The 25,809-nt window shown below is 50.8% G+C and overlaps 2 protein-coding genes across 11 annotated transcripts; both read left to right on the top strand.

Annotated features, from left to right (window-relative positions):
- The first annotated feature begins 418 nt into the window (after positions 1-418).
- LOC311425820 (uncharacterized protein) lies at positions 419-14,346 on the top strand. 2 transcript variants are annotated; one of them, XM_084501843.1, is made up of 14 exons: positions 419-1,030; positions 2,491-2,740; positions 4,862-4,923; positions 5,219-5,372; positions 5,575-5,819; positions 6,039-6,124; positions 6,464-6,579; positions 6,695-6,794; positions 6,931-7,205; positions 12,011-12,102; positions 12,273-12,566; positions 13,084-13,383; positions 13,754-13,855; positions 14,111-14,346. In XM_084501843.1, exons 4-11 carry the CDS (start codon positions 5,300-5,302, stop codon positions 12,366-12,368), a joined length of 1,083 nt encoding a protein of 360 aa, XP_084357969.1. In that variant the 5' UTR covers positions 419-1,030; positions 2,491-2,740; positions 4,862-4,923; positions 5,219-5,299; the 3' UTR covers positions 12,369-12,566; positions 13,084-13,383; positions 13,754-13,855; positions 14,111-14,346. The 2 variants fall into 2 exon arrangements, with proteins under 2 accessions (XP_084357969.1, XP_084357968.1); XM_084501842.1 differs by lacking the exons at positions 12,273-12,566; positions 13,084-13,383; positions 13,754-13,855; positions 14,111-14,346 and adding exons at positions 8,315-8,491; positions 10,363-10,482 and having other exon boundaries at positions 6,931-7,469; positions 12,011-12,039.
- A 435-nt stretch (positions 14,347-14,781) lies between these two features.
- LOC311425818 (Fc receptor-like protein 2) lies at positions 14,782-23,452 on the top strand. 9 transcript variants are annotated; one of them, XM_084501833.1, is made up of 14 exons: positions 14,782-14,917; positions 15,026-15,314; positions 15,881-15,971; positions 16,163-16,649; positions 17,354-17,577; positions 17,688-17,845; positions 18,047-18,121; positions 18,260-18,838; positions 19,042-19,184; positions 20,390-20,431; positions 21,188-21,484; positions 21,870-22,211; positions 22,844-22,948; positions 23,021-23,452. In XM_084501833.1, exons 8-14 carry the CDS (start codon positions 18,543-18,545, stop codon positions 23,119-23,121), a joined length of 1,326 nt encoding a protein of 441 aa, XP_084357959.1. In that variant the 5' UTR covers positions 14,782-14,917; positions 15,026-15,314; positions 15,881-15,971; positions 16,163-16,649; positions 17,354-17,577; positions 17,688-17,845; positions 18,047-18,121; positions 18,260-18,542; the 3' UTR covers positions 23,122-23,452. The 9 variants fall into 9 exon arrangements, with proteins under 9 accessions (XP_084357959.1, XP_084357961.1, XP_084357960.1 ...); XM_084501835.1 differs by lacking the exon at positions 18,047-18,121; XM_084501834.1 differs by lacking the exon at positions 18,047-18,121 and having other exon boundaries at positions 18,153-18,838.
- Positions 23,453-25,809: the final 2,357 nt, after the last annotated feature.

Raw genomic sequence — 25,809 nt, 5'->3', positions numbered from 1 at the left:
TCTTCAGGGCAAAAAAACCCCAAATTCTTCAGGGTACAAAACCCTTTTTGAGGGCTCAAACCCTTCTCTCTAAGGCCAAAACCTGTCTCTTCAGGGCCCAAACCCATCTCTTTAGGGCCCAGCCCTTCTCTTTAGGTTCAGGACCTTCTCTTTACGGCCCAAACCCCTGTATTGAGAGCTCTAACCCTTCTCTTTAGGGTGAAAGTCCATCTTTTTAGGGCCCAAGACGTCTTTATGGCCCAAAAGCTTCTCCTTAGGGCCCAAAGCCTCTCTTTAGGCCTCAAACCCTTCTTCTCCTTAGGGTCCAAAGCCTTCTTCTAGTCAGGGCACAAAACCTTCTCTTTAGGGGCCAAACCTTTCTCTTTTGGGCCCAAGCCCTTCTTCTCTTTTGGGCTCAAACCCTTCTCTTTCAGGCCCACACCCTCTCTTTACGGCCCAAACCCTTCTTTTCTCCTTAGGTCCCAAACCCTCTGTGTCGGGCCCAAACCCTTCTCTTTCGGGTCCAAAACATTCTTGTTTTAAGCCCCAAAGCCTTCTCTTTCAGGCCCAAACCCCTCTCTTTAGGGCCCAGACTGCTCTATTTAGGCCCCAAGCCCTTCTCTTCAGGGCCCAAACCCCTCCCTTCCAGGCCCAAACCCTTCTTTTTAGGCCCCAAATCCTTCACTTTAGGGCCCAAACCCCTCCCTTCCGGTCCCAAACCCCTCCCTTCATGGCACAACCCTTCTCTTTAGAGCTTAAACCCTTCTGCTCCTTAGGCCCCAAGCCCTTCTTTAGGGCCCAAACCCTTCTCTTTCAGGCCTAAACCCTTCTCTTCAGACCCTTAGAGGGACGCGGGTGTCCCAGAAGGCACCCAGACCTCCAGCTGCTCCTTTCCTTGGATGAGGGACTCGGCTGTCGCCAAGAGGGACGTGGATAACCCCCAAAAGGGACCTTTTTAAGGGCCACATAAAAAACAAAAAACAAAAAACAAAAAACAGATATCTGGAATGCAGTGGCCAGCTACGTGCTGCAGCAGCTCCTGCAATGCAAGGTGGGTCGGTGCCGCGTCCAACTTCTCTGCTTGGCTTCCCCAAGTGAGGCCAGTCCCCACAGAGCGTTTTCGGAAGGGCAAGGGGAGGGAAAGGACTGGGATGGAGCCACCTGCAGCTCTTCCTCCACCCTGTCCTCACCCTTTGGCCATCATGCAGCACTTGCAGGGGAAGCAGGCGATCAGGCCCAGTCAGCATGGCTTTATGAAAGGCAGGTCATGCCTGACGAACCTGATCTCCTTCTATGACAGAGTGATGCGCTGGGTGGATGAGGGAAAGGCTGTGGATGTGGTTTACCTTGATTTCAGCAAGGCTTTTGACACCGTCTCCCACAGCATTCTCCTCAAGAAACTGGCTGCTCTTGGCTTGGACTGGCGCACGCTTCGTTGGGTTAGAAACTGGCTGGATAGCCGGGCCCAAAGAGTCGTGGTGAATGGAGCCAAGTCCAGTTGGAGGCCAGTCACTAGTGGCGTCCCCCAGGGCTCGGTGCTGGGGCCGGTCCTCTTTAATATCTTCATCGATGATCTGGACGAGGGCATCGAGTGCACCCTCAGTAAGTTTGCAGATGACACCAAGCTAGGTGCGTGTGTTGATCTGCTTGAGGGTAGGAAAGCTCTGCAGGAGGATCTGGATAGGCTGCACCGATGGGCTGAGGTCAACTGCATGAAGTTCAACAAGGCCAAGTGCCGGGTCCTGCACCTGGGGCGCAATAACCCCAAGCAGATCTACAGGCTGGGAGAGGAATGGTTGGAGAGCTGCCAGGCAGAGAAGGACCTGGGAGTGATGGTGGATAGTCGGCTGAATATGAGCCAGCAGTGTGCTCAGGTGGCCAAGAAGGCCAACGGCATCCTGGCTTGTATCAGGAACAGTGTGACCAGCAGGGCTAGGGAGGTGATCGTCCCCCTGTACTCAGCTCTGGTGAGGCCGCGCCTCAAGTACTGTGTTCAGTTTTGGGCCCCTCGCTACAAGAAGGACATCGAGGTGCTTGAGCGGGTGCAGAGAAGGGCGACGAAGCTGGTGAGGGGCCTGGAGAACAAGTCCTACAAGGAGCGGCTGAGGGAGCTGGGCTTGTTCAGCCTGGAGAAGAGGAGGCTCAGGGGCGACCTTATCGCTCTTTATAGGTACCTCAAGGGAGGCTGTAGCAAGGTGGGGGTTGGCCTGTTCTCCCACGTGCCTGGTGACAGGACGAGGGGGAATGGGCTTAAGTTGCGCCAGGGGAGTTTTAGGTTAGATGTTAGGAAGAACTTCTTCACTGAAAGGGTTGTGAGGCACTGGAACAGGCTGCCCAGGGAAGTGGTGGAGTCACCATCCCTGGAGGTCTTTAAAAGACGTTTAGATGTAGAGCTTAGGGAAATGGTTTAGTGGGGACTGTTAGCGTTAGGTCAGAGGTTGGACTCAATGACCTTGAGGTCTCTTCCAACCTAGAAAATTCTGTGATTCTGTGATTCTCTTCCACTTGCAGGGCATCCGAATCCCCACTCTGGCTCCTTTGACATAATCCAAAACCAGATCCAAGCTGGGGACAACGCGATGATTTTGCCATGGCTGGTGTTTCACCGAGGACCTAGATGACACCAAAAAGGGACCCTGGACCCCAGCTGTCCCCAGAAGGGGTTTGGATGTCTAGGTGTGCTCCCAAAAGGGGCCTGTGACCTGGCAACTGATCGAGCAGACACGAAGGATCTCGTGGCTAATCAAAAGCTGCCTGCCAGGTAAGGCGGTAAACCAAACCATGCTGGCTGCACGGCTGGGGCACACGGGGTACCGCCTCCGTGCTCAGAAGCCAAGCCCATGGAGCCAGCCCAAAGCAGGGGCAATTCGGGTGATGGCTGCAACGAGCAGCGCATGGGGAACACAGACAGTAATAAGCACTTTCCCCGTTTATGCTGAAACCCCCTTTTATGGCCCAAGCCCTCCTTTAAGTGTTTAAACCCCCCACCTTGAAGTTCCACAGCCTAATTCCCAGTATCCCCAGTCTCATTCTTGGGTTCAAACACCAACATTGAAAGCTCAGAATCTCATTTTGAAAGTGGAAGGCAGCCAAGCCTGCCCTTTTTGGGGGTCCAAAGCCTCTCCTGCTGCTTCACAGAGTACTTAAAGGGGCCAGAAGCTGGCCCCAAAATACTGGGCCCTGGGGGACAGCACCAGTGACCGGCCTCCAGCTGGATTTAACCCCATTCACCACGACTCTTTGGGTCCAGTTTTTAACCCAACAAAGTGTACACCCATCCAGGCCTCGAGCTACCAGTTTCTCCAGGAGAATGCTGTGGGAAATGGGGGTCAAAAGCCCTTCTAAAGTTGGGCAGATTGCATCCACAGCCTTTCCCTCATCCACTGAGCGTGTCACCTTGCTGTGGAAGGAGATGAGGTTTGTCCATCAGGACCTTTGATAAACCCTTGCTGACTGGGCCTGATCTCCTGGTTGTTCTCTAAGTGCCATGTGGTGGCACTCAGGACAATTTGCTCCATGAGCTTCCCCAGCATTGAGGTTAACCCCTCCTGTTGAACTCCCAAAGCCTAATTCAAAATACCTGGAGTCTCATTTTGGGTTAAAACACCAGTATTGAAAGGTCAACGCCTTTATTTAGGGAACGGGCAGTTTCATAATCTGCTCCATGAGCTCCCCCGGCACCAAGAGCAGACTGACAGGCCTGCAGCTCCCCGGACCCTCCTTCTGCCCCTTCTTGTAGATGGGCGTCACATTTGCTAGCCGCCACTCAGCTGGGACCTCCCTGAAACAGCCCACCCTGGGCTGCTTCTTCCTCCATTCCCTTCCTCAGGCCATGTCCTGGCGGCCATGCCAGGGGCCTGCAGAAATGGGGGAGCCGAGGTGGGAGGCAGCAGAATTGGGGAACCTTTTGGAGCCCCTCTGGCCTGGTCTTTGGAGTGCAGAGCTTCATTTTAGGGCCCAGAGTCCCACTGGGGAGTCGGAGCTCTCCTTGCAGCAACCACGCACTGCTTCTGAGTGCCCAAATGGTTTGGGCTGAAACCCTCCTTTCTATGGCCCAAGCCCTCCTTTAAGTGTTTAAACCCCACACTGCAGTGCCAAAGCCTGATTTGTAGTATCTAGAGTCTCAACACGGATGTCTAAAGCCAAAAGCCTCATTTTGAGAGTGGAAAGCAGCCATATAATGGCCAAAGCTGCCTTTTTCGATTCCAAAGCCTCTCCTGCTGCTTCAGAGCATATTAGAGGGGCCAGCTTCTCTTTCGCAACCTCCAAAACCCCATTCTTTGTGTCAAAAGCTTCAATTTTGTGGACTGACAGCTAATTTCTAGGGTCAGCATCCTCTGCTGAAGTGTCCAAAACCTGATTTTTGGGCATGCTCTGCCATTACTTAGTGCAGACGCTCATTTTTTTTTGCTGGTGGTGATGTTGTTGGTAGTCACGGCAGCAGTGGCTATGTCACAGTGGCCTCGTGACACGGCCTGGCTGGGGTACAAAAGGGGAGGTGGGCGCCGGGGTCCTGCACTCTGGATTGTCCGGAGGACGAGCGCAGGCATGAGCCGGCGTGTGACCTTTGCTGACGATGTGAAACCCGCCTACACGAGGCGGACCAAGATAGATTTCTGGGATGGGATGAAGCATGGATCCTTGATGCCCAAGATCACTGCCAGAGGTACGGGCAACCTCGGCACAGCAGCGGCGCGGCTGATCTGCATTTGGGGCTTTCCATCGGGGGGGACCCGGCTCTGCGGTCATCTCTGGGGGGTCTCCGTTTGGGGCTGGAGATGTGGCGGCTCTTTTCCTCTGCCACCAAAATGCGGGGCTGGGGGTGCCGGAAGGCTGGCAGCCACCAGGCACAGAGCGTGACCTGATTTTCTTTGCCTTCCAGATCAAAAATCTGTCTGGGATGCAGTGTCTGTCTACATCCAGGACCACCTCCAGCTGCGCCAGGTGGGTTGGCACCCACGTCGCCCTTTTTCCCCTCCTCAAAAGTAGAAAACTCACCCCAAAAGGCCTCACCAAGAGACCAATAGGTATCGCACAAGTGTGGTGTTGCTCGTGGTAGGCGGTGTGGTATCTCAGGGCTGACCCCAGTTGCTGCAAGCCCCTGGGTCCCCTAAGCCTGGCTCCCAACAGTGGGAAAGGCAGAGCAGGACCCAAAGCACGGTCCCCGGATGGGACCATCTCCGGCTCTTATTCCAGCTGATCCTTAACCTTCGGCCCTTCTGTTCTTTTCCACTTGCAGGGTGTCCGTATTCCTGCCCTTGGCTCCTTTGATGTTGTTACCAAATGTGTCAAGGTCCGGAATGAGACAATAATTTTCCCGATGCCAGTGTTTTACCTGGCCAGGAACCTTATAGTTTCTCACAACCTCATGGACAACAAGGAATACCTGCCAGGTAAGAGGGTGCAGGAATCCCTTGCTGCATGGATGATCCCCTCCCTGGATCTCAGGTGCTTCTCAGAAGCAAAGCATCCCCTGCACAGAGCAGGTCCCAAACCGAAGCCTTTTTGGGTGACGACTGCCATGAGCAGCACCTGGGGAACATGCGGGGAAGGGCTGCTGGTGACTGACTCCATCCCTGTTGTTTGGTTTTCCAGGCCATAAGGAGCTGGAGCCCCTCAAATTCCCTGAGGTGGCTGCAGCTGCCTCCGTGTCCTGGAAGAAGGTGGAGAGCTGCATCCGAGGCACCACGTCCCTCATCTCTCGCAGCCTGGGGAAGGGGGAGAACATCGCCCTCGTCCTGAGGGATGTAGGGGTGCTCCTCATCGAAGGCACAAAGGTGCAAATGAAATTCTATTATGAATTTCTGGAGATGTTGGCTGGGAAGGAGAACCTTCACAAGGTAATGTTTTATTTTCCCCACGAACTGGGCAGCCTCACAAGGGAGCAGCAGCAATGCTTGCCCTTGGCCCAGCAAGACCTCTTGGGTTGGAGCTCTTGGCCAGCCTCTTGGGGTGGCCAAGAGCTGTGGTCCTGCTGGCTCCCACTGCCCTGGGCTCCTCCAGGACCGAGTGGAGGCCAGGCAGAGGACATTTGCCATCTCCTTGCTCCTCCCCTGTAGGTTCCCCAGCTAATGGACATGATGGTGTCTCGGGTGGACCCCGTGGCCTCCCTGACCTTCTCGGGCCGTGCCATCATCTTTCCTGAGTAAGTATGTTTGTGGCCGCTGCTCTGGTTCAGTAGTGTTTTCTCCTTGCACCTGTGGGTGCCCAGCCATGGGGACACAGGGCAGCAACTGCTGTTGGTGTCCCTGTGCTGCGGTCATTGCTGTGAGGTGGATCTGATGGGACAGACGGAGGAATTCAGGCAATGTCTGCTTCCCATCGAGGCCTGGGCTTCTTTGCTGGGTGACCCCACGTCCCAGGACAGTCCTTGGAGATGGGGCCTCTACAGCAACGTGAAAATGTCTCCGTGAGTGGGTGAGCATGGAGAGTGGCAAGGGCTGGTGGTGCCACAGGTCACATCAATCTCTTCTCCTTGTGCCAGGTTTGAAATGGAGACCGTGCCCAAACCACCACCACGCAGAGACCACCTCAGGGCCCGTCATGGTGACCAGCAGGAGAAAGAAGGGGCTTTGCCACCTCTCAGGCAGGGCAAGAAAGGTAAAGCAGCTTCTGGCTCCTTTCCACAGCACGGGCTGCCAGCTTTTGTGGTCTGTGGGGAAAATCTCTTTTGTGGTGATGCTCTTCTGACGATGCCTTTCCTTCACAATTCCAGTGGGATTTTTGTCCCTCAGCTGCTCACAACAGATGGCAATGCAAATGAACCCTCAGCAGTGGGAAAAGGAGATACTAAAGCAGAGGAAGGCCTTTTTCAGGTGAGGATGGGGGGACCGGAGGGGTGGGATGGGGCTGCCAGGAGCCCCCCAGCCATGGGAGCTGCCAAGGGGGCACAGGCTGCAGCCACAAAGCTGTCACTCACTCAGGCAGAGCTGACCTGGATTTTCCTTTCAGCAAGCTACCAGAGATCCCGGATCTGCTTCCTCAGAAGGGCAGAGGCCAAGCAGGAGACCTGGGCCGAGCCAGGGGCTGGAGGTTCAGAGGGGAAGGAGCAGAGAAATACCTCTGTGAAGCCGAAATGCTGAAGGCAGCTGCAGGAAGGCGCTCCCACCCTCGAGAGGCCACCACGCTGACAGTCCCTGTCATAAGCGTGCTGTCACCAGCGAGCTCAGAGGCCAGCCTCCCGGAGAAACCCACCTACAGCGTCTTCAGACCACAGCCACCGAGAGGTGAGGCAGCTCAGCTGCTAAAATCGAGGCCCGAGTCTTTCTGGTCTCTGATGAAAGAACCTCAGAAGAAAGTGCTGTCAGCACACAGCAAGAAGAGCCCCCAGCCGCTGCCAACCATACATGAGGCGCCCATGTCACTGCGGCCCCATCCACCAAAGGGCAGACCAGGGATCTCCAGGACGGAGAGGCCCTGGCCACACTGATCAGGGCTTCCATGCCCTGAGGAAATCGTTCCTGATCGTTCCTCTGCAGGTAGCAGGACAGGTATGGAACTCAAAGAACCATAGGATCTTTTAGGTTTGAAAAGAGCTCTGAGATGATCAAGTCCAACCATGAACCTAGCAGTGCCAAGTCTCCCAGTAAACGATGTCTGGAAGTACCAGCTCTCCACATTTTTTGAATACGTTAAGGGATGGTGACTCAACAACATCGCCGGGCATGTGTTCCAATGCCTTACAAGGCTTTCAATGAAGAAATATTTCCTAATATCCAACCTTAACCTCCCCTGGTGCAACTTGAGGCCATTTCCTTGGCCTGCTGCCTGTTGTGTGGGAGAAGAGACCGATCCCTACCCTGCTCCAACCTCCTTTGAGGCAGTGGCAGGGAGACGCTGTAGATTCACATTTGAGTCCTTGCTGGGTGCTGTCTCCTTGTAGGAAGGCAGAGTTTGGGGGGCAGTGGGGGCTGTTGGGAGCCGCCTTGGTGCTGCTCGATGGAGTGGCTGCGTTCCCTGCAGCCCTTAGACACAAGTCCCCCCTTTTGCAGCGTTGTCCCCCCTTCTGCTGACACGCAGACACAGCAGGCCATGTCTCCTGTCAGCGTGGGGAAGGCCTAACAAAGCAGGAGGCTGCTCGTGGCCGGAGGGGAGAGGGTTTGTTTGAAGCTTTGGAGGCGTGTTGGGAAGGGAAGGGCTTTTTGGGTGGGCCTGGCAGAGCCCAGGAGCAAAACCCTGCTGCTGGCCGAGCTCTGGTGATGGGGTAAAGAGAGGGAGGGAAATGGCGGCCCTGCCCTCAGTGTTGTGGCCTGGAGCCATCCCCGGGGTCTGCGTGTGGGCAAAGAGCCCCAAAAAGTGGCAGTGCTGACTCAGAGGAGTCTCTCTTGTTTTGCAGAAATCCATCAGTCTTTGGACCATGAGGAACGAGATGGTGGAAATTATAAAGAATGTCCTGCAAAAGATGCTTATGGTCTCATTTGTTCACGATGCGGTCTTGCTGGTATCAGGACCATTGGGGCTGTGTCTCTGCCATCAGCCCAAGCCATGCTGGGATCAGGACCGTTGCAGGGAGGTGAGGCTGGTGTGGAAGCCCTGCTCTCCTCCATCCCAGCACGGCATCTCTATCACGTCGGGGACCCTGTGTACACCCCCTGTGCCTGACCCAGGAGGGCTGAGGTTGGTCGGTGGGAGGCCAGGGGTGATCCCACTGGGACCGACAAGTGGTGGCTGCTCTGTGGATCCCTGTGATGAGAGAGGAAAAGGATCCTGGTGGGCATATTACTTCATGAGATCCTGGGGACAACGGATCTGGCTGTGAAATGTCAGTGTTGCCGATTTTTTTCTGGTGTGGTGACTTAGGAAGTGAGCTCTTAGTTGTTCTGCTTCCTATTTTCAGTGTGGTTTTTGGCTTAGGGTCAGATCAGGGCTATTTCAATCCAGACTAGAGGGGGAAACAAATTTAAAGTCTATATAAGAATGATATGTCTCAGACAAAACTGCACTTTAGGAATTTAAAAGTCTCTGTCCTGCCTCCATTCAGACTTCTTTCTGCAGCATTATATGTGGAGGTTAAACGAAGGGATGTGCACCTCCACACATGCTCTCCCTCTTATGGAGGCTGTCACATCCAGATGCTCTGCAGGCGGAGGCAGCTTTCAGCAGAAATCACTGGTCACGTCAAAACCCAGCCCAGATGACCACAGCCTTCACGGCGTTTGTACAGGGCTGGGCTCAGGACCCTGCTGACCCAAGGCACTTGGATCACTCTCCAGGTGCCCACGTTCAGGCTGTTATGCCAGAAAGCAGAAAGAGAGAGGCCAGAGGCCGTGGGACATGCTGCCCTCTCTCCACCGGGAGAGGGAAGTTGGCTGGGGAGAGGTGCAGATGCTGGCAGCTGGGCGATCCCTGCAGCTCTCAGCAGGGCTCTCGTGTTCAGTTTGGAGGCTGCTGGTGGTTGAGGTCCGGAGGTCGCTTGCTTTTTTCACATTAGCAAAAAAAAGGCACCAAACCAAACCAAAAACCATAGTGCTGGCAAGTTTGCTCTATTTATTTTGCTCCCAGATTGCTTTAATTTTTCTTTTCAATTTCCCCAAAGAGCTATTTTAATCGGGACATGACAAGGCAGTGCTTCTAAACAAGGATTTGCATCCGGCTGACTTGGGGCAGGTGGCTGCAGATGCCAAAGGGGCAGGAATGGGACTTGTGCCATGCAGTTTGTTATTTATTTCACCCTGGGAGGGATAATTTTCATCACAGTGGCCCTTGTGGTGTCATTCCAGATTTGTGCCCGGGGCAGTGCTGATGGCACACTGCTGCTTTGGCTACCTCATTTTAGGGTCCAAAACATCCTTCTAAGGGCTTCCACCCTGAGTTTTAGAGTCTAATATCTCCTGTTTAGGGCCCAAACCCTTCTGTTTAGGTCCCAGAGCCTCAGTTTTTGGGGCTGAATCTCCGCGGTAAGCCCCAAGCCCTCCTTCAAGCAGATACGGCCTCATTTTTGGGTGTAGTGAGACTTCTGAGGGAGCAAAGGCTCGTTGGCAGACCTTAAACCTCATTTCAGGGCCCAAAAGCATCATGGTGGGGTCCATACCCCCATTTCTGGGGATCAGAGCTTTGGTTTGGGATTTCAGAGCTTCCCGTTGAGCATCCACAGCTGCATTTTTAAGGGCTCCAACCCTCAGTTTTAGGACCCAAAACCTCCTTTTAGGGTCCAGCCCCCATCTTAAGGGTCCAAGCATGCAAAGTTTGGGGGTCTGCGTTGGGGTGATGTGGCAAGGGGGTGGCAGCAGGGGGCAACCCCAGGGTGAAGGATAAGTGGGAGGTGGTGGGAAATCTCCTTTGCACCACTTGTGTTTATTTTTAAAATTCCTTCTTCCTCTTTCCTTTGCTTATTGAACATTTTTAATCTTGACCCATAACTTTTGTCCTTTCTGCTCTTTCTAGTCTCTTTTCTCACGGCAAGCATCGTGTGGGGCTTAGCTGCCAGCCAGGTCAGCCCACCACTGCTCCTCAGACTCTTCTCTAATCCTTGCAGTTGGCCAGAAACCCCAGATATTGATCTCTGTAAGCTTTTATTCGATTCAGTTATCCTTCAGCTCATCCTAGCCTGCAGCCCAGCTCCTCTCCTCCTTTCTCCTCTCTTAGGACCCATGAGAACTTGCCTTCTCAAACCCTTAAACACTCCAGCAACCCCATTTCTGTAAATTCAAGATACTGCTTCCTAGTGCTGATATCAGTCAATCGCTTGGCAATCATCAAATCACTTTAACAGAAGTAATAATCTCATCCAACATATGTTGTATGTAGCTAAAAGATAAGTTGATTTTTGTAGATTTTTTTTCCAAAGGAAGCCTCAGCAGCACATGAATTTTCTTCAGATTCGTTGCAGTTGATACATATTTTTTTTTTTTTTTTCTATTAAACCAGCAACCAAAAATCATCTCTCGATTCCCAAACCAAGGCCTTTCAACCTGTATTTAAAAATAATCCTCCAGATTTGATGGCATTTTTGCCTCTAGGACTTACTGGAGTCCAGCGGGTGACTATGGCAGCTGTGTTGCTCTTCAACAGACCTGGGCAGGCTGAAATCAATTTGGGCAATTGATTTGCTTTTTTTCAGCTTGATTTTGAATGAATCCCCTAGCACAATTAAGGATTAGGAACTCAAACATCCAAAAAGGTTGCTAAGGCCTGGTTTTGAAGGAACAAGTGCCATCAGTGCAGAGGTTGCTTAAGAGGCTGGGCACTGGGTGAAGGTGTTTAGCCTCGTTAGTCTTTGTGATAAAAAATTTGTCCCTGGGTTGGTCCTGGGCAGACATATGATGACACCTGAAGATGGGACATCTTGTTCATTGCCTAAAGTGGTAATATTTTAGGCCATTTGAGGTTATAGTTTAGGCATTTGGGGCTAGTGGCCCTCACAAATTCAACATCTGCACGTACCTGGGGATACGAGTCTGCATTGAGAAACATGGAACCAAGTAGCAGAGTGTGTAGAAGAAACAGAGCAATACAGATGGCTAAATTTGTCTGAGTGATGGTGTGTAGAGGCAGGTGAACACAAAGCTGACGGTGGGTGGGTAAATGGACAGATGGATGGTGGAGAAGGAATGGTTGCTCATTAGGATGTTAAATTTCTGGTGGTCGCCCTATGGAGAGGGAGAAAACCTTGCACTAGGCAGGTGGAGTAGCTAGGAGAACAGATAGCCAAGCCCAGAACCCATCTCCGGATGGGATTGGGATTGGGATTTCCCAAGGGAAATTTTCACAAAACACAAGAAATGGAGGATCAGGATCATGACCTGCAGTTGCCGTGCCCTCTCCAGTGTCTGCAAAGGGACTGTGGCATAGTGCACTTGGTTTGCTCCGTGATCCATCCAGACTTTCCACACCACGGAACCATGAATATGTAGTGCTGGGGAGTGGCTGCCTTCTCAGCTGATTCCCCAAAGGGGCAGGACTTCATAGGGCCCAAAATATAAGCTGGCTGGGCACCATTCTTTTTTTCTCCAAGACGGTTTTGGTCACGATGATGCAATACTTTCTCGCACAGCTGCTGTGTAAGTGGCTTATTTTCTTCCTTTTTTTGCAGTCTCCTCTGACTTGTCCTATCATCTCAAAGCCTTCAATAACCGTCTCTTACAGCTTTCCTCCAGATGCTCCCACTTGCTGTATCCTCTGCTGGTAAGAACAATTTTACCTGTTGTGAGATGTACTCCAACTAAACCGACTCTTTGGCAGTGGGGTGGAATTGGATTGCATTTTGTGAAACAGAGAGGAAAGGGATGTCTCACTTTCCTTTTCCACTTTGAAAATTCCCTCCCGTCCTCTAAATCCTTACCTTTCTTTCCCAGACCCCCTGCCAGTCCCTGTGCTCTCCACAGACCCCAGTTATGATGTCTACTACGAAGGGGAACGTGTTGCTTTCATATGCATGGCTCCGACGATGAACGTAGATGGATTTCGGTTCTTCAATCGAAGTGGAGACCAAGTCTACGAACTTGCTTCCTACTCTCACACAATTGCCTGGTTCCAGCTCACAGCTGCAAAAGCATCTGCCATGGAGTACACGTGCATGTACTGGGTGAAGGATGCTGGGCGAAAAATTCTTTCCAATAGGAGCCTTCCTCTTTCAATTAACGTTCAGGGTACGTGGGTCTTGTGTTGCCTCTAGATGATGTTGCTTCGAGTCTCTGCCTTCTCACAAGCTCCTTTTGTGCTCCTGGGTTTCTCTGAGCAGTCAGGAATAGGGTAGCCTAACAGCTCTGTCACCTCCAAGGGGTCTCACAGCACTGAGCCTCCCCAAGCCTTTCCTTAGGGTTTGGGGTGCATCATGTGCCTTCCTCTTTGGTCGTGTGAGTACTTATTTTCTGCACTTTGGTGAATACAAAGAAACTGAGTTGCTCAGAATTCTTATCTCTGAGGTCTGTGGGTCTGTGTTTCTCTTCTCGTAGTTCAAGACATGTAGAAAAAAGAGCGATGAATGACTCACACAAGAGCTGATTGTTAGTAAAAGGTTCTGTATTTGTCCCAGTAATATTCTGGAGAATTAACTTGTCTACTCCCTTTGTCAAATATGAAGCATGACATTGGAAAAAATAATGGGTTTTGTGCACAAATCCTTATGTCAATAGGTAGCAGGTTTTGTTTGCTCTTCCCCCCCAGATGCTCCAGTGGCCCCGGTTTTGTCCCTGGATCCTCAGCAGCCAGTCTACAGATACGGGAACAATGTCAAGCTCCTCTGCACCGTCCCCTTTTCTTCATTCTACATCAGAGAATTCCAGTACTATGGAGACTTTGGACTTGCAATCTCCATCCCAGTTGTGAAACTGCAAAACTACAGCTACAACCTGAACATCACAGGAAGGGAGGTCTCCGGGTCTTACAGTTGTGCCTATTTTGTATTTAAGTCTGGACGTGCCGTTCGCTCCGAGAGCAGCCCCTGGGTCAATGTCTACGTGAAACGTGAGTTTTCCATCCCTTCCTCACTAAAACCTCTAATAACTACTGACCTATCACTAGTTAATTTATTCTGCATGTGCTTGCCTATGAATTCATTCGTCAGTGTCATCTCCTGTCTCTGTGTCCATCACTAAATGAGCTTATTGCCACGTCTACCCATGCTCTCATCAACAATAAATACAAGAAATACTGGGGAAAAAAATCTCCGTGAAAAGAGTCTCATCACCTTACATGGCTTTTCTGATGGCTTTCTAGAACCTCCTTCTAGACCTTCTTTCTTTTATCCTCCATCCCTCCAAGATCTGAGTAGCTATAGGTGGGCTTGCTTGTTGTAAGAGTCTTCATGGCAAAGTCACCACTGGTTCCTTCCCAGGCCAGATAATCGGCTGGGTTCGAGAGATCCTTGTTGGTGGCTCGTTCTTTACCATCAATGGCCTCATCTTTTTCTTCTCCCACCGCCTCAAGAAGAAAAGAGGTAAATATTTAATTTTTATTGCACCACACTAATTCTTATGATCCCAGGACTTCATTTTCTTTGCCAAAAGAAAAAAAAAAAATCCTTCATTTTGAGTGTTACTTTACCTTCCTTTCTGGGGAGGGTGTTCTGGACAGAGCTTGAACAGGATCACTGCTCACCCTCCTCTCTTGTTTGAACCCCAAACTGATTTCCCTTAGAGGTCCAAGAATAAAGAGAAGCAATTTTTGATGCTGTTACTTCCCTCATTTGCAGATCTGGAAGAAGGATTCAGGATGGACTAACAAGAAGAGTTAGAAGAAGAATCCTTAAAGGTTTTACTCTGTTTTGCCAAGGCAATCCATTCCGTTGGGCCCTGCCTGATTCCTCACTGTCTGCCTCAGTGTCCCGAAGAGACAGAAGCAGTGAACTGGAAGTACTTGACTACTCCTCTCCTCTGTGCACAACCCCATGCCTTGAGTCTTACCAATTAAAGCTGGTTGTTGTATTTAGGTCTTGTGTGTTTCATGGGAAGGTGTTTCTTTCCATCCTCCTTCCTGAAGTGTGTGCATTTATGTGTGCTTGTGCACAGCCTCGGGGTCATGGCAGAGAAAGTCTCTGGGTTTTAGGGTTGTGACTATTTTGCATTTCAGTCTAGACATGCTGTTGGCTCAGAGAAGAGCCTCTGGGTTGATTTGTGCGTCTGCTTTATCCCACACCTAACCCACAATTAAACCTGGTTTTTGCTTGCCTCTGAAATTCAGCCTCATTTCTGAATTTTCACAGCACCTCCTCTGTGGATGAGCGTGGTGTTAACCAGGCCTGCCCCATGGGGCTGAGTTTCCCTTCCTCCAAGAAGACACAAGGCACTGTCCCCTGGGCGTTGCCTTGCTGCTTTGACCTCAGTCATCGCTCACAAGGATGCAGTCGGCTGTTGCTTCTTCCAGGCAACCCAGTGGCACCTCCTCGAGGTTTTCCCAGCCCCAGGAGGTGATCAAGGAGTCCTTTTGGCCAAGGCGAGGAGGAGCAGGACATTTCTGTGTGAATACTTAAGGTTTGCCCACGCAAAGTCAAGTGAGCCAGGTGAGAACCCCAAACTCCTCGAGGAGCAGCAGATCTTAACCCATGGATCCAGCTGGCAAAGGAACGATTTGGATATATAAGAGCTTTTTCTTTTCCACCTTATTTCAGGAGGGCTTCAGGAAAAGGGGAGCTGTGGGCTCCTAAGCTTCCACTCCACGCCAGGCTTCAAAGACACGGTGGCCAAAGGAAGATTTTGCTTCAGCATCTCCTACTGCCATAGCTGCAAACCAAGGCAAGACAGAACCTTCCAGAAAGGACCTGCTGAACTTACCACGAAAGCAGCAGTCAGTTTGCCCTGTGCTTGGAGTCACTCTGACCATCCGTCCTGATTTCACCTGGGATTGAGTTAATTTTCCTCCCAGTAGCTGGAACAGTGCTTGGGGTCTGGCATCGCTGGGTGGGTAGTGAGCAATTGCACTGTGCATCACTTGCTTCCTATATTCCTTTATCATTATTATTTTTTTCCCTTCCCTTCTGCCCTTTTAAACTGTCTTTATCTCAAACCACGAGCTATTACTTTTTTTTTTACTTTTTTTTTTTCTGTTCTGTCCTCCATCCCTCTGTGGTGGGAGGGAAGTGAGCAAATAGCTGTGTGGTGCTGGGTTAAGAAGCCACAACACTAATCCTTAAAAAGTTTCATCTTGTATCACTCTGCTTCTGTCTCTTTCCTGACAGCCTCGGCTAGTTAGAGACTTAGCACGCTCCATCTGTGTCACTGAACAATACCCTGTTCTTAATTTAATTTAATTTAATTTAATTTAATTTAATTTTATTTTATTTTATTTTATTTTATTTTATTTTATTTTATTTTATTTTATTTTATTTTATTTTATTGTTATGTTATGTTATTTTATTTTATTATTTTATTTTATTTTATTTTATTTTATTTTATTTTATTTTATTTTATTTTATTATTATTTTATTTTAATTTTAATTTTTTTTTATTTTAAACCATTCCTGCAGCTGGGGAAGGCGAAGCTGGGGTTTAACCCTGTGATGTCCCCTGAGCTCAGCCTGGGGAAACGCAAGTGTTAGAGAGCAGCACTGGAGTCCGGTGAGTTCTCATCTTCCTCTGAGTTATGATATGTGGGGGTGATGATGAGGATGTTATGGGGGAGATGAGGATGTTACGGGGGAGATGACGATACTATCAGCTCAGGCACAACAGCATGCTGCTACACATTAAAACTCTGCTTGATTTCAAATCTCCCTCTTTACAAATGCTGCCTATTTTTGGCCTTCCAGCTATTACAGTGTGCGGTGGAACGCTGCAAGACGTGAGGAAGCAACGTCCTAGCTGCTGCTTGAGGTTATCGTGGGCCCACGTTTCTTGCATCTCCTCGTCAAGCTTTCTCTCTTCCATGGTGGACCCTGCTCATCTCTCCCCAGCTGTTATTTTTTTGTCAGGTGGTGTTTTTAGACCGCTGAGTCCTACCCCCTCTCCTCACAGCACTCTGGAGAGGGGTTATAACCCGTGTGAGTTATCAGAAAGGTTTATTGCAGTGAACTGGCTGAAATTGTTATGTGATAAAAGAGAGTCTGCACGCACGAAGGAGCCCAGAGGAAGGAACCCATGGGGGGACCCAGGTTGGAGCAGTTTGCTCCTGATGGATGGGAAGAAGATTTCCGTGGGAAGAAGAGCCCCCACAGGATCAGTTTGGTAAGAAGGCATCCCCCGAGAGGGACCCGACGTTGGAGGTGATGATTACGTGCTCTACGCTGACCATGGCAGGTGATGAAGTTTTCTGTGCTAACCACAGCCCCAATTCCCCATTCCCCTGAGCTGCTCGGGGTGAAGAAGTAGAAGTGGGTGCTGGGGAAGTGGGGAGGGTGTTTTCAGTTAGCTTTTACTTTCACATTGCTCCATTCTGTTGCAATAAATTACACTGATCTCCCTACACTGAGTCTGTTTTGCCCGTAATGATGATTGTTGAGTGCTGTCCCTGTTCTTATCTCAACCCTTGAGCCCTTTTTCATTGTATTTTCTCCCCCTTCCCCCTTGAGGAGGAATGAGAGAAGGGTTGTGGTGGCTTTTGGCTGCCTGTTGGTGTGAAACCACAGCAGAAGGTGCAGAAGACCTGTTCCCTCGACCTTACAGTTCTTGCTTATGTCCCAGAGGTCTGACCTCAGTTCGAGGACTGTGAGTGTTAGTCACAAGTAGCTCTGTCTTTGAGGAACTGGAATTAAGCTATCTGGTTTCAAGCTTTAAATGCAGATAAAAAAAAAAAAAAAAAAAAAAAAAAGTCGTGCAAGAGCTTGTTGTGCAGCTAGGGGCTGGCACAGGATGGGGTTGTGGGACTTTTGTGGGACTTAGAGCTGATTTCTTATCTCTAGTCCACCCTGAGAAAAAACAGAAGTCGCAGTGCAAGAAAACTCCTGGTTTTCATTACTGTTCTTCTTCTGTGTTGTTTTTTGTGTTGTTTTTTTTTTTTAAAGTGTCAGAGGGCTGGAGTTTGTGCTGATGCAAGCAACACAACAACTTGTTCTCTGCCAGCAAATTAATGAGTCATACAGGGAGAGAGCTCTATATCAAGGAAGCTTGTGCAAGCTGAGTTTACCCGTCCCTCAAATATCTGATCCAGTATGCGTGCACCAAGCGGTCCCAAGGACAGGGATTTCTGCTCTGATCCCTGGTGAACAAGTCTATCTTCCTATAAATTGTAAGCCTAACATCCTTCCCAGGCCTTTCTGCACTCTCTGAACACACAAAAAGAATGACGAGCTCACTGTGCACACTCTCTCCTTCTGATTTGTCGTTTTCTGATCCAAGGGGAACAAGAAGTGGATGGGGTGTGGACATTTGGACCTGTACCTGCAGCTTCAGCATCACAGAGCCAAAGGGTGGTGGACCACACACGTGCACCAACACCATAATCAGTGGGTTCAGAGCAGTCTGGTCTGTGAAGAGCAAAGCCATCAGGATTAAACGTAAGCTACGCATCAGTAGGGTTCTCTCTCCACTGTCCTGGACAGCTCTGTTCTTCCATCACACCTCTCTCTATCCACAAATACTTTCCTCCAGGTCTCAGGCCTTCCATTACCCTGAATTTAACGAAGCACAATGACAGCAGCATTCATTTTTCTTGAAAAACCTAGTTCTGAGGTCACCAGGCTTAGTTCTCTTTACAGATGCTTTTCAAGACCTAGATATGTGTCATTGAAACCTAGGTGGTTAAAAGAGGAAGGAAGAACAGAACCCTAAAGGTATCTATTTGCTTTTTTTTTCACCATCCAGTCCCACACTCGGTCTGAACATTTTGTCTGGAGTCGCAAGGGAGGGCTGCCACCTCTTCCTCTTACACAGCTCCTGTAAACAAGGCAGTGATTGTTTCACTTCTGCAGGGAAGATCCTGAGACCACCATCGCAGCCAAGGTCACCTCGCTGGAGATGAGTGCTCAGCACTAATGACCCAGCACTGTAGGAAAATGGCATGGGGACCTGTACCTGTGGCTACAGAGGAGATAAGTGTATGTGCAGTGGATTTGGTCCTTCCTCAGCGGTGTTGTGAAGGGTAACTTCCAGCTTTTCCCCTCGAGGGCCTCCTTTTGCTTTCCTGGGAGTGGATACTACTCCAACGGTGATAAGTGAAGGCCACCCCTTACATCCCACCTGCATTCCCTTAAAATGCTTCCCATTGTGGAAAATAAACGGTCAAGGCCGTCACCGTGTTTCATCCCTGCTCCTGTCTCCCCAGTGCAAGACAGTTTCAGTCACCTTCCTCATCCTCAAGGTCTTCCTAAGCCAACACTCACAGACTGGTTGAAGTTTGAAGGGTCCTCTGGAGGTCATCTTGTCCACCCCCCTGCATGGAACAAGAGCAAGGGATCTGGCTCCTCTTGCTCCTCTTGTCACCTATCACGAGGAAGATGTCCAAGGCAGGAGAGAGTAGATAAAATCCACCTTCTGTCCCCCAACCTAAGGTATTGATGAGGTAGACTATGGTTCGTGGGGCAAAGAAAGTGCCCAAAGGAAGGACTGAGAGCATGTAGGGAGAAATGTCATCTAAAAACATGATGACAACACAGAAAAACACAGAATTAGGGTGTAGTTCCCTCACGATTCTCGGATGTGGTTCGTGGCTTCCATTTATTTCTGCAGCACTTCCTCTTCCTCCCCCCGTGAGCCCCAGGCTCAAGTCAGACAGATGGAGAGAGCAGCACGGAGCAACCAGACAGCGCGTCCCGCTCCTGGACAGCCCAGCTCAGAGCCCTCAGCACCCCCTGGACCGCGCTGACATGATTCCCCACCGCCTCGTGATCTTCCTCAGTGAGTCCCCATGTGTCCACTTTGCCTTCTCTTCTCTTCTCTTCTCTTCTCTTCTCTTCTCTTCTCTTCTCTTCTCTTCTCTTCTCTTCTCTTCTCTTCTCTTCTCTTCTCTTCTCTTCTCTTCTCTTCTCTTCTCTTCTCTTCTCTTCTCTTCTCTTCTCTTCTCTTCTCTTCTCTTCTCTTCTCTTCTCTTCTCTTCTCTTCTCTTCTCTTCTTCTCTTCTCTTCTCTTCTCTTCTCTTCTCTTCTCTTCTCTTCTCTTCTCTTCTCTTCTCTTCTCTTCTCTTCTCTTCTCTTCTCTTCTCTTCTCTTCTCTTCTCTTCTCTTCTCTTCTCTTCTCTTCTCTTCTCTTCTCTTCTCTTCTCTTCTCTTCTCTTCTCTTCTCTTCTCTTCTCTTCTCTTCTCTTCTCTTCTCTTTTCTCTTTTCTCTTCTCTTCTCTTCTCTTCTCTTCTCTTCTCTTCTCTTCTCTTCTCTTCTCTTCTCTTCTCTTCTCTTCTCTTCTCTTCTCTTCTCTTCTCTTCTCTTCTCTTCTCTTCTCTTCTCTTCTCTTCTCTTCTCTTCTCTTCTCTTCTCTTCTCTTTTCTCTTCTCTCCTTCCTCCTTTTCTCTCTTTTATTCACCTCACTTTTCTTTTCCCTTTCTTTTGCCTCTAGACCTTCTTCTCCTTTATATCCTTTCCAGCTTCTTACATTTTCTGCTCTCATCTTTTATTTTTTCCTCTTTTCTGACTTTCAATCCAATCTTGTTTCCTTTCTTTCACCTCCCTCTATATACCAGTCTTCCTTTCCTTCTCCCCCCTATACTTTATTCCCTTCCCTTCCCTTCCCTTCCCTTCCCTTCCCTTCCCTTCCCTTCCCTTCCCTTCCCTTCCCTTCCCTTCCCTTCCCTTCCCTTCCCTTCCCTTCCCTTCCCTTCCCTTCCCTTCCCTTCCCTTCCCTTCCCTTCCCTTCCCTTCCCTTCCCTTCCCTTCCCTTCCCTTCCCTTCCCTTCCCTTCCCTTCCCTTCCCTTCCCTTCCCTTCCCTTCCCTTCCCTTCCCTTCCCTTCCCTTCCCTTCCCTTCCCTTCCCTTCCCTTCCCTTCCCTTCCCTTCCCTTCCCTTCCCTTCCCTTCCCTTCCCTTCCCTTCCCCTATTAGATGTCCCCACCATGTAATTCCCATTCCTCACTTTGCTCTCACACTCAGACCTTCTCCCCTCTTCTCTTCCAGCCACCGTGCATCTCGTGCCCTGCCAGATGGTCTCCGAGGAAGGTAACTCCTCTGGGGTCTCCTTAAACAGGGGCTGAGCTGCTGGGGGCACGGCTGGATTTGGGGTCCCACAGGTGTGACGTTCTGGGGGACCCTCAGCCTCATTCCCCCTCCCCATAAGAGCCCAGTGGTGAAATTGGGCGCTGGGGCTTTTTCTTTATCTCACTTTGTTGAAGTCCTGCCTCGTGTCAGCACCCTGGTGATGAGTGGAAACCCCTCGAGACCTAACCCCTTCCCGGCCCTCTCCTTCCCACACCTGCTCCTCCCAGTTTGGGTGTGGGACGATGGTATTTTTGTAGGGTTTGGTGGAGACCAAACGCGTTTTCCCAATGACTGCTGTGGAGGAGCATCAGCGACGGGTTTTACCCTTCTCCCTTTGCCTTTTTGACCCCCCTTCCCCATTTCCTATTTTCATAAATGACCAAGTTGCAGAAAAAAAAAAAATAATAATTTGCTTGAAAGGACATGAAGGACATTTTGGCTGGCATGACAAAGCTGCCCAGGGTGTGGGAAGGGTTTTTGTAGTCTCCTTTCTTTCATCACTTCCCTCAGCAGGACGCAACCTTGTGCTGAATCACAAGGAGATAAAATGAGTCATAGCCCAGAGACATTTCTGCTTTATGAAGTCCCCTCTGTGCTTTTTTGTATTCCTTGAAATGAAAGCCAGTTTCTTTTATTTGCGTGGAGTTAGTCTCTCCTGCCTCTGCTCCTTACACCTCACCTCTGTCCCCCCTGCCTGTTTCCCTCTCTATCCACCAGCCGCAGTCCCTGCCCCGACCCTCTGGGTGCTGCAGGGACAGAAGGAATATTTCTTCGGAGATGTTGTCACGCTGGTGTGCACCACTCCCCGCAACATCACTGGGAAGCTGATGTACCAAATTTTTGGCGACGGTGGCTGGGCAATTTCAGGATTTAGCTCGACGAATAACTACACGTTTGAGTTCGTCCTCTCCCGAATGCAACACAGGGGGCCACATTTCTGCAGCTATTCCATCGGGCGAGGTCCGAAGCAGCTCACATCCCCAACCAGTGAAGCACTGGTGATCAAGATTGGAGGTGAGCTGTGTGATTTCTTTATCTTGCTCTCTGCTTTATCCCTCCTCTCTGAGAACTGTTCAGATGCCCAAACGTGGGGATCAGCTATAGCTCCTCACCTGGAAGTCTCCCAGTAGGACTGGTGGGCTTTGTGGTTTAACCCAGCCCATCTCACAAATCAGTAGGATGTCTGGGTGGAGGATTTATCTTTCTGGGACCAGAATGGTCTGGAAGGTGGCTTCCACTGGCGCTCTTCTCATGTCGTGGCAGGAAGCCCACAGTCCCAAGCTTTGCTGCATGCAGTGGAAAGGCAAACATCTGGAGATCCGTTTGTGCTGTCCTTATTGCTATGTCTCCATTTATTCCTCCCCTTTTACGTCTCCATTTATTCCTCCCCTTTTCTCAGACCACCTTCCCCAGCCCCTGCTGATGGTGGAGTCCCCGCAGGGAGAGGTGATGGCAGGAGATCTCCTAAGCATCATCTGTAAGGCCCCGGGAAATGTCACCGTACGGAGGTTTCACTTCTACAGGGATGGCCAAGAGGTCCTCCCTGTGGCAGAAGGCTCCGAGGACAATGCAACAGATCATGGGGGCAGTTTAAGGACTTCCATGGTCCTGCAATTCCCACGTGCTGGTCCCCAACACAGTGGAAACTTTACCTGCAAGTATGAGGAAAAAAAGCCTGAGAGGTGGATCCCCTCCTTCACAAGCCAAGCCATGTCTATCAGTGTAAATCCCCCAAAAAAAGGTGAGCTGGACATCCATCCACTCACCTAATGATCTGTCAGTGCATCCAGCACCAACCCCATCCATCCATCCATCCATCCATCCATCCATCCATCCATCCATCCATCCATCCATCCAGTTACCAACCCATTAAACCGTCCCTCTCTCCATCTGTCCATCCGTCTGTCCCTCCCTCTCTCCACTTTTCCCTGAAACTATTCAATTTCCGTCCCTGTACATTCCTCTCCAAACTAGCTGATTCTTGCACCAGGCAGCTGCTCTATCCGTCCGATCACCATCCTTCCATCTATGACGTAGCCCCCCCAGCCTTTCACCCACCTCTCCCTCCCTCTCAGCCCTTCCATCACCCCAACCACTCCGAACAAGTATCAAGCATCCCTCTGTCCACCCTTATGGCTCAGCAGCCTCTCCTTGGCCTCCTGAGCCATCGTTCTGAATTTTCTCAGTGCCTCCTGCAGAGCCAAGCAAGTGGAGAAAGTCTTTGGGTGTTTGGCACTCAGGACCTGAGCAGAATGCCTGGAGAAGGAGGGGTGGGGAAAGGGAAAGAGAGAATGTGGCAGAACGATGCTCACATCCTCCCTGAGCATGCATGAACTGTGTCTACATCTCCTAACCTGTCCCTCCCTCTTGCAGGCAAGAGCTGCTTCCTTCTTCTACGGCTCCTGGTTGTGGGTGGCTGCTTCCTCACCATCAACAGCCTCATCCTCCTCTTCTTCTGGGCCCGGGGGAGAAGCAAAGGTACACCCTGAGCTGAGAGGGGAATTGCCCCACTTTCAGGCTCCCCACCACCCACCTCACTCCTTCCCGCAGATGCTTCGTTTCTGTATGGAGCCAGCCCTGCTGGGATCTCCCAGCTGGACGCCAGATCCCCATACACCCTTCAGGAGGATAATAAGTACGAGGAACACTAATGAGAGGAAGATGCTGTGGGCGATTCCACCCCTAAAGACTGCTCCCTGCTGAAGACATCCCAAAAGACTGGTGTGCAGCCAAATGAGTGCTCAGCTGTGGGAAAAGAAAGCAAGAATCGGTTCCTGGGAGGACGAAAGAAGTAGAAAAGGGATATTTCATGTGGTAAAGGGGAGGGAGGAGACACTGACGTTGTTGGGAAGGGTGGTTGTGAAAGAGAAAATGAAGGAAGGCCAGAAATAAAAATGGAAATTGTGAGAAAAAAAAAAAAAAAGTGATAAAGGGTGAGAAAATAAATGGAGAGAAAAAATTAAATGGAGTGAAAAAATGAAAGCATGGACAGAGGCTGAGACAGAGTGAGAGAGGGATGGGGAAGAAAAGGGATGCCAGGAGCATCCAGGAGGGCATGACAGTGGGAAGAGCAGGTTGGAGAGGCAAAGGAGAAGAAAAAAGGTGGAACGAGAGTCCCCAAAGCAGTACGAGCCCTTGTGTGTGTCATTAACTGGATGGCCACCACTGTCACCTCGCCTGGGTTGTCCCGGTGTGTTAGGGCATCCAGGGAGGGGTGGGAGAGCTGCTGCAGGTGGGGTGGGTGACTGGGGGCTCTGGTGTTTGGGATTTTGGAGGGGAATGTCCCATATCCCATATATGTGGGAGCTGTGGGGCTGCAATAGGAGGATGCTGGAAATGCAGAGACTGGGAACGTGAAAATGTGGGGGTGGCATTTGAGCCCCTGGGGGTGGCGTACGGGGAACCGGGGGGATATTGGGGTGGGGCGTTAAGGAGTGAATGGTGGATATTTGGGGCATGTGCGGGGCTATGGGATGTGGCCAACACTGGATATAAGGGGAATGCAGGGATGTGGGGAAGCTGCGTGATCAATATGAGAACCTGAGCTGATGGGGGCGGGCTGGGAAATCTGGATATGGATGGCAGGAAGGACGAGGGGCTTCAGGGAGCAGGCTGCTGGGGAGGGATATGGGGGCAGGAAGGAGACGGGGACCCTGCTGGTGGAATGCAGAGCGACTTTGGGGCCGTGTGAGGCTGTGGGATATGAGAATGGAGAAACCACTCTCTCCTGTTCTCTGCAGCCTTATCTCCACCTCGCAGCCTTCCTTCCCCTCCAGCCTTTTTTTGCCGTGCCTTCAGCCCTTGGCAGCCAGCAGTGGATGAGGAAGCATCGATAGAGGGGAGGGAGTGTGCTGCCCGTAACCCATGGGTTTTGTGCATTTGTCCCAAACCCATCGCTTGGCTTTGGCAGTTTCTCTCCTCCTTCCCTCCCTTTCTCCCTCTTGGGAAGATGGAAAGGGAGAATCAAGAGCCTGACCCAAGGCTACGGAGCAGAGGGCTTCCCATGTCTCTTGAACCCCTGAACCTCTGGGTAGGGACTGGGGGAGCAGGGTCCCACGTGCTGGGACCACCTGATGAAACTGAACAGGAACAGCTCCATGGGGACTGATGAGAAGTGGCTGATGGAGTCGCCAAGCCTCTCTCCATCGTATTTGAAAAGTCCTGGCAGTCGGATGAGTCCCTGGTGACTGGAAAAAAAAAAAAAAGGAGACATCACTCCTTTTTTTAAAAAGGGTAGAAAGGAGGACCTGGGGAACTACAGACAGGTGAGCCTCGCCTCTCTGCCCAGCAAGATCATGGAAAATCCTCCTGGAAGCAATGTCAAGGCACATGCAGGACGAAGAGGTGATCTGAGACAGCCAGCACAGTTTCACCAAGGGCAAATTGTGCCTGCATCAGTTGAGAAAGGAAAACTGACTGGTGTCATCTGCCTGGACTTCTCCAAGGCCTTTGACACGGTCCCACGTGGCATCCTGGTCTCCTAATTGGAGAGAGACGGATTTGAAGGGTGGTTCATTCAGTGGGTAAGGAGTTGGCTTGAAGGTCGCACCCAGAGAGTGGTGGTCAGTGGATCTATGTCCAAGAGGAGGCCAGTGATGAGCGGTGTCCCTCAAGGGTCTGTCTTGGGACTGGTTCTGTTTAATCACTTTATTTACAACATAGCGAGATCGAGTGCACCCTCAGCAAGTCTGAAGACGAAGACCAGAAGGAAGGGATGACACCCAAAGGGCCCTGGACAAGCTGGAGATTTGGGCCCACGTGAACCTAATGGGGTTGAACAAGGCCAAGAGCAGGGTGCTGCACCTGGGGTGGGGCAATCCCAGACGTGAGGACGTGAGCAGACTGGGAGAAGGACTCATGGAGAGCAGCCCCGTGGAGAAGGACTTGGGGGTTCTGGTGGGTGAAAAGCTCGACGTGAGCAACCAGCAAGTGCTCAAAGTGCAGAGGTCCAGGCTTCCTTTGCTCCACCCCGTACGTGCTTTCTCCTAATTACCCAGCGCTAACTACAACTAATTAGGAGGGAGGAGGCTTCCCTTAAACTCCATTGGGTGTTGGGGCACTGTTTGGGGGCTGCTTGCAGGCTGGGGGCCCTTCCCCAAATTTCTTCCAGCCCTCCCAAACCCTTCTGTCTGCCCCTGCATGCCCTTCCTCTGCCTGCCCCCAGATCCTCTGCCCACCCCACAAAGACCCCTCCTTTCTCCAACCCCTTGCACCCCCAGGACTTAACATCTCCTAGCTCAGGCTCTTTGCCTGTCTCCTCCAGGGATTTTCCCCTGCTTCCCCTCCCTCTGGCAGTTGCTCAGAACACTTGGTGTGACCTCCCTTCATCACAGCTCAAC

The sequence above is a fragment of the Aythya ferina genome (genome assembly GCF_964211825.1).
Source record: "Aythya ferina genome assembly, chromosome: 34".
In the NCBI taxonomy this organism is placed as follows: domain Eukaryota; kingdom Metazoa; phylum Chordata; class Aves; order Anseriformes; family Anatidae; genus Aythya; species Aythya ferina.
The sequence above is the reverse complement of the archived record's forward strand: the minus strand, read 5'-3'. Positions and strand labels throughout refer to the sequence as shown.